This window comes from Artemia franciscana, chromosome 8, assembly GCF_032884065.1.
Source record: "Artemia franciscana chromosome 8, ASM3288406v1, whole genome shotgun sequence".
Lineage (NCBI taxonomy): Eukaryota > Metazoa > Arthropoda > Branchiopoda > Anostraca > Artemiidae > Artemia > Artemia franciscana.
In genome coordinates, this window is record NC_088870.1 from 30,908,999 (window position 1) to 30,922,129 (window position 13,131).

General features: G+C 36.9%; 2 protein-coding genes across 4 annotated transcripts in view; both read right to left on the reverse strand.

Annotated features, from left to right (window-relative positions):
- Positions 1-8,952, reverse strand: part of LOC136030292 (uncharacterized) — a 50,691-nt gene extending 41,739 nt beyond the window's left edge. Inside the window, exon 1 of one of the 3 annotated variants that reach the window (XM_065709157.1) lies at positions 8,836-8,952. The gene's annotated coding sequence lies outside the window, so the exon portion shown is untranslated. Of the gene's footprint in view, positions 1-6,876; positions 6,896-8,835 lie in introns of those variants that run through there. The other 2 variants (XM_065709159.1, XM_065709158.1) reach the window with 2 other exon arrangements.
- LOC136030658 (uncharacterized) lies at positions 1,837-3,051 on the reverse strand. Its single transcript, XM_065709727.1, has one exon. It carries the CDS (start codon positions 3,049-3,051, stop codon positions 1,837-1,839), a length of 1,215 nt encoding a protein of 404 aa, XP_065565799.1.
- Positions 8,953-13,131: the final 4,179 nt, after the last annotated feature.

Genomic DNA, 13,131 nt, shown 5'->3' on the forward strand with positions numbered 1-13,131 from the left:
ATAAATTATTAAAATAAAATTTGCATATTAACTCTTTTTTTGGCTAAATGGCTTTCTCTTAGTTTTGATCAGACGATTTTGAGAAATAAGGGGTGGGGAAGGAGGCCTAGTTGCCCTCCAATTTTTCGGTTACTTAAAAAGGCAACTATAACTTTTAATTTTTAACAAACGTTTTTATTTTATTTATTTATTTATTATTACAATAGCGGTAAGCATTAATGCTTGTCGCAAAAACACAAGAACACAAAATCATAATACTAATCTAAAGTAAATTAAATTGGCAACGACAAATTAAACAGCAAAAACTTCTAAATAAAACGACACTACACAACAAAAGCGTCTAAATAAAAAGGCGTATTTACTAATGCACTCTTAAAATTTTGAACACTCTCTGCCTCGACAACCTCCAAAGGCAAACCATTCCATGGTCCGGCAACTCTACTAACAAAAGATAATTGACCAATTTTTTTCCGTGGTTTTGGGGGATATAATTTATAATCATGCTGACGAGTAGAGTGATAATGGCTAAATTTAAAAAATAAATTTGGATCAACATCATCCACTCCTTTAATTATACGAAACACATTTACAAGGTCATTGCGACGTCTACGAAACTTCAACGACGGGAGTTGAAGCCTAGAAAGTCTCTGCGGATAATAAAGGCGCTGAAGGTATGGGACCAATCTAGTGGCCCTTCTCTGAACCTTTTCTATCCTATGCTCATCCGTTAGACTTAATGGAGACCAAACAGAAGTATTATACTCAAGAAGAGGGTAGACCATTGATTTGTATAGTAGTAAGAAATTACGAAGGTTGAACCTATTAAAGCTTCTCCTTATAGACGATAAACGATAATTCGCATTCTTTACTATTTCCGAAACATGCTTATCAAATTTCAATTGGGTATCAAAGTAAACACCAAGGTCACGCACTATTTCGTTAGAAGGGATTCGTATGCCAGACAGCTGGTAAGTATGCACAGGTGGGAGTTTACGAGCATAGTGTAGAACAACACACTTAGAAGGGTTTATGAACATAGAATTAGATTCGCACCAATAAGTTAGAGAGTCAAGATCCTCCTGTAAAAGTTGCACATCATCCGCGAACATCTTGACAGTAGAATGCTGAACAGAGGAAGGCAGATCATTAATAAATAAACAAAATGAAATTGGACCCAGGCAGCTACCCTGGGGGACTCCGCTTAACACATCAATTGAGGATGACATAGCTTCACCAACAACAACCTGCTGAGTTCGTCCATTTAGATAATCAGCAATAAATGCAAATATTTTTTTACCCAATTTATAAGCTGCACATTTTTTAAGAAGGGTGGGTATTGAGACTTTGTCGAATGCCTTCGAGAAGTCGATGTAAATACAGTCAAAGGGTATAGCTAGATTGGCAAAACGTTGAAAATCCAAAGTAACCTCAAGAAGCTGAGTATTACAAGACCTATTTTTTCGGAAACCATGCTGAGCAGGATTCCAAAGATGATTTCCGTCAAAATACTTTTGAACGCGTGAAACAATCAACTTTTCCATCACACGGCAAAAAATAGACGTGATTGAAATTGGCCGATAATTTATAAAATCTGACCTGGAGCCACTTTTGTGAAGCGGCTTTACCAAGGCCTTCTTCCACCCTGACGGACACAGTCCATGCGCCAAAGATAAGTGGAACTTTGAAGTCGTCGTCGAAAATAAATATAGTAGCAGCGGCAAATTTTGTCCGGAAGGGTCTTGTTATTCGAAAGTCAATTGTTACATAATTTAGTTTGTTTGTTGTTATATATGTATGTATACGGCCTGAAAAATGGCTTTAAATACAGTCATTCATTCATATATAGGTAAGTGGTTCTGCAATTTCATGAGCAATTTGTCTTATCATTATGCTCGGGAAACCGTCTATATCCGGCGCTTTAGACGTATCCAATTTTATAAGAATAGTATAAACTTCAGTCAATGAGAAACCTGAATCATCAAATGGAACAAGGATGTTCGGCGACGCAATCAACTCTACTTGAGATGCAAAATTAGCTTCATTTGAATGAATTGGCTGTGTTTTAACAAAAACTGAAGAAAAAATTTGGTTAAAAATAAGAGCCTTCTCAGAATCACTATCAATCTTTTGGTGTGTATCCTGATGTGTGAACGTAGATGAAGATGGTGCAAGGTTAGGCTTATTCCTATTTACATATTTCCAAAATATTTTAGGTGATGCGGTGCTTGAGTGAATAATACGCGACTCAAGCTCTTCACGATTAGCCCTAAGAAGCCGAGTGACCTTGTTTCTCGCTAGTGAATACGCATGCCATTCACCTGAATCCTCTTGCAACTGAGTATCCAAATGTCCTTGTCTGACTACTTTACTATGTCGTGACTCAATATAAGACCGCCAAAGACTATTTTTTTCACGTATTACTTGGAGTATATGTCTTTGAAGTTTAGGATTATTTCTACGACCGGAAAAATTCCTCACCAAAGGAACAAATTTATCCCTACATTCCCTTAACACCTTTTTTACAAAATCAAACGCGGTGTCCGGAGAAACATGATTATTTTTTAGTTCATACATGATATTAATAGACGAAATAAATTGTCGCATTGATTCATAATCAGCTTTAGCATAATCGTGCCAATAAAACTCAAAACCTCTCTGTTGAGCATCAATATTCATGTAAATATCTAACACAACATGATCACTTTTACCTAAAGGCGGACGGAAATCTACACTCAAAATATCATCGATTGACTTGGTAATAACCAGATCTAAAATCGATGGAATAGCATCATTCCTGGCTTGAGTTGGCCTAACAATATGTTGGTATAAGTACAGGTCATCCAATCTATCTAAAAATTGCTGCTCATACGACGAAGTGGACAAACTCGTACTATGCGCACTCCAATCTATCAAAGGTAAATTGAAGTCACCTAGAATAAGGAACTTCGAACTACGACCAACAAGACGAGAAATACACACTAGAATATTGGCACTATTAACTGGACTCAATAAATTCACAGTAGGACTACGATAAAAAGCTGCAATACACATGCAAGTACTATGATAAGGCAATTTAACATCAACCAAAAGACACTCCGACACTGAGTCTACTAACGAATCAACAACCACAGAAAACTTAATAGAACAATGAATATAAATACAAATCCCTCTTTTAGCTGAATTATTAGATACTAAATTATATTGTGGTAGCGGATGAAAAAAATAGACGGGTCACTGAAATGTTTTGGTAAAACTTCGGTAACAACAACTAAATGCGGTTTACGTTGCTTTATTAGCTCACTAAACTCTTCCCATTTAGATGACAGGCAGTCTGCATTTGTATATGTCACCAAAAATTTATCACTCAGACACTTCAACTTTTTTAGGGAGTCACTCTTCGATGCTCACGTAGCTATTTGGGGTTTCATGAAAAGAGTTTTTATTCACGAGGGTTAGTCCGTTTTTGCTACGTTTTATTTTCCAGTTAGTTTCGCCAGCGTCCAATTTCGATTTCAGCTCCTGTTTCAGGGCATCGTACTTCTTTTTTTCCAACAGTTCAATCGTAGTACGATCATGAGAGACTTTGAACAAGGGGTATGTAGCTTTGATACTAGCAGTCTCGGACATCAGAAAGAAACAAGCTGTATCACGTTCTAACGGTGTCTTGAACATCAACTTAATAGACCTGATCTTACCAGGCGTATTTTTACCAAGTCTAACTGAGTAGCTACATTTCGCAGGGCAAAGTACAAGTAGCTTGTCGTTGAAAAATTGGCAATTGGTCTCATTTTGTTGTCTACGAGATGACAAAGTAGCGTCTTCAGCTAAACCAAACACGATCAGGTTTTTTTGTTTTTCCACAATATCTGACACATAAAATGAACTTAAGTTCGAGCTACTGACACTGATTTCCTCGTCCTTTTTCACAAATTTTTCAGTTAGGCTTTTTTCCAAGCTCTGACACTTCACCCCTATTAGGTTCTCGGTAAAATACTGGACGTCGGAAAGTGTGCACTTATTTTTCAGGTCATTCTCGATTTCAGCTACTTTCTGTTGGATAGGCTCTAATAAAGCGCAAAACTTATCCTCCATCGCCTTAAATGACGTTTGAATTTCACCCCTCAAAATATCTTTAATTTCTGCAGATGTCAGCCCTTGGTTGATCGTGTTTTTCTTTTGTTTACATACGGGGCAGAACCAAAGTGACCCGAGCCTCCGAGTCATTTTTGTGAATAAGTTGTATTCCGGCTCTGTCATTTCCAAGCATGCGATGCATACCCAGGATTCGCATGAGTCCCAAAGCAATGCAAAATCGTCTTCTTGCAATTTGGAGTCACAACCTTTGCACTCATCAACACCTTTTTTGGGCGAATGTCTTGGTCTTTTTTGGGCAACTGTGTTAGACGATCCTTTATTTTTCTCCATAACTCTATCGTTCTAATAGTGACAACAGTGCGCGCGCGCTAATTTTGAAATCAAGCGTGCACGTGGGCTAATTAAAACAAGGTCAAACAAAATAGTCCTTAAATAACAAGATTGACCTTAAAAATGCGAGTTAGGGTAATACACCACTCTATAGGGTCACTTATTAGCAAAGCAGGTAAGCAGATTGATACTTATTTCCTCTGGTTTTTGGATTACACTTAGATAAGACAAGAAAACAGCGTTGCCAATTCGATTACCAATTATTAGTAAAAAATATACATAACTTAAGAATTAACTTATCTAACAAACTTTTATATTTTTATTTTTTATTATGTATATGAGGGGGTTTGTCCCCTAATTAATGCCTCGCTCTTTACACTAAATCTTAAGTTTTGTCCCAATTCTTTAAGAATGACCCCTGAATCAGAAAGGCCATTGAATAAATAGTTGAAATTACTAAAAATACTTTAGCATAAAGAGCAAGGTATTTGTCTCCTCCTAAATACATCACTCTTTATGCTAAAGTATTTTTAGAACCCCTCATATGCATAATAATCTCTGTTTGTTTTAATTTTTAATGCTGCTCCTTACTTTCAATTGAAAAAACTTTTTCATGTTTATTTTTGTAGTAATGCTAGAAAATCCCACTCCCTTTTCATTGAATTTCTCTTCCCCCATGACATATTCCTCCAAGGAAAGATCCTCCCACATAGCCTCTTCCCCTCAACCCCATCCCCAAACCAAAAAAATCCCCCTGAAAACGTCTGTATACTTCCCCATAACCATTACTGTATGTAAACACTGGTCAAAGTTTGTAACTTGCAGCCCCCCCCCCAGGGACCGTGGGGGAGTAAGTCCTACCCAAAGACATAGTTATTATGGTTTTTGACTATGTGGAACAAAATGGCTATCTCAAAATTTTGATTCATTGACTTTGGGAAAAAAATGAGCATTGGAGGTACCCTTCAATTTTTTTGGCCACTTAAAAAGGACACTAGAACTTTTTATTTCCGTTAGAATGAGCCCTCCTGCGACACTCTAGGACCACTAGGTCAATATGATTACCCCTGGGGAAAAAAATAAATAAACACGCACCCATGATCTGTCTTCTGGCAAAAAATATTCCACATTTTTGTAGATAGGAGCTTGATGTAGGGTTCTCTAATATGCTGAATGCGATGGTGTGATTTGCGTTAAGATTCTATGACTTTTAGGGGGTGTTTCCCCCTATTTTCTAAAATAAGGCAAATTTTCTCAGGCTTGTAACTTTTGATGACAAAGACTAAATTTGATGAAACTTATACATTTAAAATCAGCATGAAAATTTGATTCTTTTGATGTATCTTTTAGCATCAAAATTCCGTTTTTTAGAGTTTTGTTTACTATGAAGCCAGGTCACTCCTTACTACAGTTTGTTACCACAAACTGTTTGAAAAGCATGTTCATTCTTTTTTTTTCTTGACTTTCAGCCTAAATTCAAAATTCTTCAATATTATTTGGATTGACTTTGCAATTTCATAATCAGGGGGGGGGGATTTTCTACTTTCCTCTATAATAATTTCTAATAGCACTTTGTAATGTTCTTGCTTTGGGATGATGCACTGTGTATCTTTGTTGTTGTAATCTGCTATAAGTGTTGTCAATTTCCTTTGTTTACACTTTGCAGCTGGACCTTTTTCACTGTCTGGGGACATGTCTCTCCTTTTTGTGGCAATGTTGGGAACCTGCCCTAGTCTTAGTAATGCTGATCCATTTTCATGCAAAACATTACCTTCTATTTTCATTGGATTTCCAGGTGTTCTCAGCTCATGTCATAAGAGGGCAAAGCTGGGTAGCTCTAAACATTGAGCCCAAAATATTTGTTTGTTGTTGGGATTAGGTAGCTGGGATAAGTGGGATATAAAACATAACTGTGAGGGACAGAGCTAGGGATATGACTTGTTGTTACACTTGTTCATCTTGAGCTCCTTTGAGTATCAGCTGAAGTAAAAACTGTTGTACTTTGTTTCATTATGGAGGAAACAAATTAGAGGTTGAGGGTAAAGGGGATGGAAATTTTGAATAGGACAAGGTAAAACCTGGTCAGGTAATAGAAACATTCAGCCAGAATCACAAATGTCTAAAGTTTGAAAAAAGTTAAATTTTTTGTTTAATAATATCCAAAAAAATCACCAATGCTCACAAGAGAATTGTAGCTTGAAAAAAAAGATCCTTTATGCAACCAGTTTAATCATTTCTTCCCTAGAATGTAAGGCTTTGCCTGATGCCATGATATTCAAATTTGGGATAAATACATAGTCAGTGTTTATTGTTGATCAAAACACCCATGTGTTATTGTAAAATTTAAATTGTGGATTATTGCCTCAAATTGTGAGTCAAGACATTTTTCTAAACCTAGTATGTTTTTTCCTTAATGAAGAGACCTTGAAGTGTTATATTATAGTTACTTACCTTAAAGCTTTATTCTGTTTATGTGTTTTTTAATTGGTAATATATAAGTTTAATTCCCTTGAAATTTCAGCATTTCCAGATTTTGAATTTTCTTGGTTGCTTTGGCTGCTCTAAAGTTGCCAATATAATTCTCTTTTGGATGAATTTCAAAATTCATCCAAAAAGTCAGTGAATCTGCATCCTAGTGTTGATTCCCTGACTAATCAGGCAGAAGAGGGCTGGTCACCAGCCACAAATGCCAATGTACCTGCCAGGAGTAAAATTCTTTAAACTATAGGGATCAGGTGAACAGGGATCAATGCTTCCCTTCCTGAGTAAGCTTCAAATATGCAGCAATCATCTCCAAAATCAAACCAAAAGCATCAGCAAGCCCAAAAAGAAGCAAAACTAAACCAAGGGAAAGGACCCATAAAATCAACCCCAGGTAATGTTAGTATTCAACAAACTGAGTTGGTAAATTTATCACAGTTGATATAATTGACTCACCACTAAAGTTAATATACTATATAATATATAATAATATAAAGTTATATAATAATTGCTTCTATTGCAAATTCAAACTTAAGCACTTTTTAACCTAACCTAAGTATAAATAATTTTGACACTGAAAAAATATTGCATTATTTTATTGAAAATAGCACAGAAAAAAATGCAGTATTATTTTGTCAAAAACAACTCATAGTTCATACTTTAATTGAAAATTCACCATTTTTAAATGCTCAAAAAATACTTGAATTTGAATTTGCAATAGAAGTGATTGTTATATTTGTAAAGAATATAAAAAAAAATCATCATGTGGTATGTTCACTTTATTGGTAAGTCAATTATATGAACTGTGAAATATTTTACCACTGAGTCAGCAGCAAGAAAACAACAAATTTCAGAGCTTCCTCTATCCCTAACTATCCCACATTATCATATTGTATCAATTGAAAAGAAAAGCATTATTATATTCATAAAAAACATAAAAAAAGGCATTAAGTGGTACGTTCACTTTATTGGTAAGTCAGTTATATGAACTGTCAAATTTTTTTGAGAATTCATCATTTGTTAAAATTCTAGTAAATTGACTTCTTGCTATCTTGGAAAGGGTTTACGTTAGGAAAATGAAACTTTCAAGGATGGGTCTACAGGTTAAAGTATGTCCCTGGAAGGTATTCTGAAGAACCTACTTCCACTCCTTATCCCTCTAGAGGGCCCTGACCTTTGATGACCTTTAAAAATATGTGTGCTATAAAAATGAAACCTTGCAAAATAGATCTTCTGCTTAATTGAAGTACAACAAAATTGTATTCAGCTTTATAACTTTGCTCAATCCCATTTTATAGGGTTTTAAAGATATGCAAATACATTTCCTAAATTTTGAAAAAAAAACCATTAATATGGCTCAAAATTCTACTCAAATAACAGGAATTGCATTTTCAGAACTAAAGGCAGAGAAAAAAGCAACTTGTAACTGAAAATTAAGATAAAATGTTGTTTTGTCAAAATTTCAGTAGGCATAGACCTGTCATGTAGGCAAATTTCAGTGCCCTCTAGAGGGAAAAGGAGCAGAGGTGGGTTCTTTAAAATACCTTCCAGGGACACACTTTAGCCTGTAGACCCATCCTTAAAAGTTTCATTTTCCTAACCTAAACCCATTCCAAGATAGCAAGAAGTCAATTAACTAGAATTTTACCATGACCTTTAAAAATCCTTCTGTTCTAAAAGCAAAATCATACAAAGAAAATTTTATACTTAAATGAAATAATAGAAAAGTACTTTCAGCTTTACAGCTTTGTTTAATCCTTATTTAGAAGCCTTCAAGGATTTGAAAATGCATTTCCTAAATTCAGAAAAAAAATCCTAGCCTACTGAAAGGATTAAAATTCTGCTCAAATATCATAATTTATATTTTCAAAACTAAAACCAGAGAAAAGGAAACTGAAAATTAATAATGAAAGATGGTAACAAGCTTACCTAAATTATGGATGTCAGGTGATTGATTTTTCTAACGATAAGTTTGGTCATCATCAGATTAAATTCAAATTTTCAGCCAGAGAGTAAAATCACTAAATAAATAAAACTAAAAACACTGATGATGAGCTGAACCTGAAATTATTGTTGTCCCGTTGCCCGAATTTTGGTAGAGGCATTGATGGCTGCTGTCCTAGTAGATCTTAAAGAGGTTTGGCCTTTAGGAAAGGGGTCGAGTTTTTTGTGAGTTTTCAATTTATGGGTGATGGGTTCCCAAACTTCGCTAATGTGGAACTCACCATTGTCTTTATTGATGGTGTGTTTATTTTTAGCGATTTCCAAAGCTTCTCTGATTTTCCCGTTGTTTCTCAAAGTCCTAGACATATTATTGACATAACCGGACCGGATCTGCTCTGTTTGGGGCAGTTGGGGGGGGGGAGGGGAGAATTAGAAAAATTGAGGTATTTTTAACTTACGAGTGGGTGATCGGATCTTAATGAATTTTGATATTTAGAAGGACCTCGTGACTCAGAGCTTTTATTTTAAATCCCAAAGCCTCTGATTTTCTTTTTAAATCAATCTATTGATTCTTAGAATTTGCTACAGCTCATACCATATGAGCTCTTGACTCTTACGACCTCATCACAAGTGCTGTATGAGCTCTTAGCTCTTGTTTTTTTTTCTATGCCGCCGATCTCAGCTTATTCCCAGAAACTGGTAAGGGTCTAACCTGTGCAGTTTTTACGGAAAGTGTGGACTTCAGGCCGGATTGATGAATACGACATTACATTTTGGAAAGCTCTGCAGAACTCTTGCCTGGGGCCAAAAAGGATGGTTTTTGCTTGTACACGAGCCAGAGCCTATGGTTTGTAAAGTCACGTGGAGTTATATAGCCTATGTCAGAGAGGAAAGTTGTGCAGCCAAGCTTTCGTTTCATCAAATCATGTATCTGCTTTTGAGTGAAAAGCTCCGTTCTAGCAAGCAAGCAGGCAGGCACCACTTTCAAAGATAGAATAAAATATGTAAGTGTTAAATATATGCGGCAGTTACCCGGCCCCACAGCCAATATATCTTCTGTGAATAACAAATAGAAAAATTTACAGAAACAAAAATGTGGCATTTTCCCACGGGTCCGAAAGAGCTGCCATCTATTGTTTCTACCGTCAATTATGTATCTACGACATTTATAAGCGTTTTCCAAGATTTTTGTTTCCACCCAACTTCCCCCAATGGCAACAGATCTGGTCGGAATTTGAAATAAGAGCTCTGAGACCTGAGTTCCTTCTAAAAATTTAATTTCATTAAGATCCGGTCACCCGTTCTTAAGTTAAAAATATCTCAATTTTTCCAAATTAAAAACCCCCAGCTTCCCCAAAGAGAACTGATCCATACCAATTATATAAATCTTGTATCTATAACTTGTGCTTATTCTTCCCATCAAGTTTTCCAATTTTTCGAATCACCCCCCCCCCAACTCAACCAAAGAGGGCGGGTTCGATCGAGTTATTTCAGTCACATATCTTGAACATGTGCTCATTCTTTCCACCAAGTTTCATCCTGATCCCTCCGCTTTAAGCATTTTCAAGATTTCCCCCCTCCCCTAATGACACTGGATCTGATCGGGATTTAAAATGAGAGATCTGAGTTTCAAGGTCCTTCTAAATATGAAATTACATTAAGATACGTTTACTCTTTTCGTAAGTTATAAATACCTCATTTTTTCTAATTTATTAGAGTTAGCCCTCACCCCACCCCCAACTCCCCAAAAGAGAGCAGATCTGTTCCGGTTCTGTCAATCCCGTATCTAGGACTTGTGCTTATTCTTCCCACCAAGTTTCATCCCGATCCCTCCACTCTAAGCATTTACCCAGATTTTAGGTGCCCCCCCCAACTCCCCCTTCACCAGATCCGTTTGGGATCTAATATAAGAGCTCTGAGACATGATATCCTTCCAAAGATCAAATTTCATTAAGATCCGATCACTCATTCGTAAGTTAAAAATACCTCATTTTTCTAATTTTTCAGAATTAACTCTGCCCCCAACTCTCCCAAAGAGAGCGAATCCATTCCGGTTGTGTCAATCACGTATTTAGGACTTGTGTTTATTTTTCTCACCAAGTTTCATCCCGATCCCTCCACCCTAAGCGTTTTCCAAGATTTAAGGCCCCTCCCCTCAATTCCCCCCAATGCCACCGGATCCTGTCGGGATTTAAAACAAGAGCTCTGAGACACAATATCCTTCCAAAGTTCAAATTTCATTAAGATCTGATATCTGCTTTGTAAGTTGAAAATACCTCATTTTTCAGAAGTAACCCCCCCCCCAACTCCTCCAAACAGAGCAAATCCATTCCGGTTATGTCAATAACGTACATAGGACTTCTGCTTATTTTTCCCAGCCAGTTTCACCCCGATCCTTCCACTCAAAGCTTTTTCCAAGATTTTAGGTTCCGCCCCCCTCAACTACCTCTTAACCAGATCCGGCTGGTATTTAATATAAGAGCTCTGAGACATGATATCATTCCAAACATCAAATTTCATTAAGATCCGATCACTCATTCGTAAGTTAAAAATACCTCATTTTTCTAATTTTTCAGAATTAACTCTGCCCCCAACTCTCCCAAAGAGAGCGAATCCGTTCCGGTTGCATCAATCACGTATTCAGGACTTATTTTTCCCACCAAGTTTCATCCCAATCCCTCCACTCTAAGTGTTTTCCAAGATTTTAGGCCCCCCCTCAATTCCCCCCAATGTCACCGGATCCAGTCGGGATTTAAAACAAGAGCTCTGAGACACAATATCCTTCCAAAGTTCAAATTTCATTAAGATCAGATCACTGCTTTGTAAGTTGAAAATACCTCATTTTTCAGAATTAACCCCCCCCCAACTCCTCCAAGCAGAGCAGATCCGTTCCGGTTATGTCAATAACGTACCTAGGACTTTTGCTTATTTTTCCCACACAGTTTCATCCCGTTCCCTCCTCTCTATGCTTCTCCCCCTCCAATGTCACCGGATGTGGTCAGGATTTAAAATAAAAGTTCTGAGACACGATATCCTTCCAAATATCAAATTTCATTAAGATCCCATAACCCGTTCTTAAGTTAAAAAATACTTCATTTTTTCCGAATTAACTGGCCCCCCACTCCCTCCCAGATGGTCAAATCGGGAAAACGATTATTTCTAATTTAATCTGGTCCTGTCTCTGATACGCCTGCCAAATTTCATCGTCCTAGCTTACCTGAAAGTGCCTCAAGTAGTAAAACCGGGACAGACCGACAGATTTTGCGATCGCTATATGTCACTTGGTTAAGACCAAGTGCCATAAAAAGGGATGGCATATTTGGATACTCCAGCCTTAGATTTTACAGTTTTTTTCTGTGAGGCCCCTCGTGAAGTCACAAAATCAATTATGTGATTATAATTCGTAACATGTTTATTAGCGCGGGTCGCCAGTGTGGTTTTTGGAGGGGTCAATGGGGTATTATGAGCAGGCCTGGTTTGGTTAAACCACTTGCCACCCTCAAAGGCTGGCTCTGCTTAATACTTTCTTATGAAAACAAGAGATTCTCAGCAATTACACATATGACTCAAATCTTAAGAATTTATTTTATCAGGCGCCTAAAATTTCACCAATGGCCTTGTGATATAAATGTCTACAAAATCGTCATTGAGGAATGTGGACTTATAAACAATAAAATGAAAAACAATTTTTCCTTTCAACTGAAATCAAGGAGTAACATTAAAACTTAAAACGAGCAGAAATTGTTACGTGTACGAGGGGTCGCCCCACCTCAATCCCTTGCTATTTATGCTAAAGATTTGAGTTTTTAAAAAGCTTATTATTCTAATTAAGCAGAACTTGTGTTTCAGGAGTCATTCTTAAGTAATTGGAGCAAAATGTCTAATAGAGAAATGGTGTAATAGAGCAAGGTATTGAGGAGGTGTAGCCCCCTCTTAAACATTCTTTATAAAACTTTCCACCATAATAATTAGCTTCCTATAAAAGGTCTCCAAGATAAATGGGAGCCATGATGCATCCTATCCCCCCCCCCCCAAGAAAAAGCAATTCTGTAAATACTCAAAACTTTGACAATTACTCATAAAATGTTCTACGTCTCTCCCATATTCCAACAAAGAGCGAAAGCAGACCAGCCTCCCGGACCACTTTCATCATAAGGATCCAAGTGTGCCCTACGCTATGGCATAAAATTTGCAAACACCTACAACCAACACCTTAGCCCGCTCCACGGTAGGTTCAGTATCAACTAAAACTCCTCTCAATACATTACTTTGATCTGGTTA

Excerpts from the sequence above, each read along its gene's own strand:
- LOC136030658 (XM_065709727.1), bottom strand. The coding sequence starts at position 3,051 with ATGTGTATTGCAGCTTTTTATCGTAGTCCTACTGTGAATTTATTGAGT.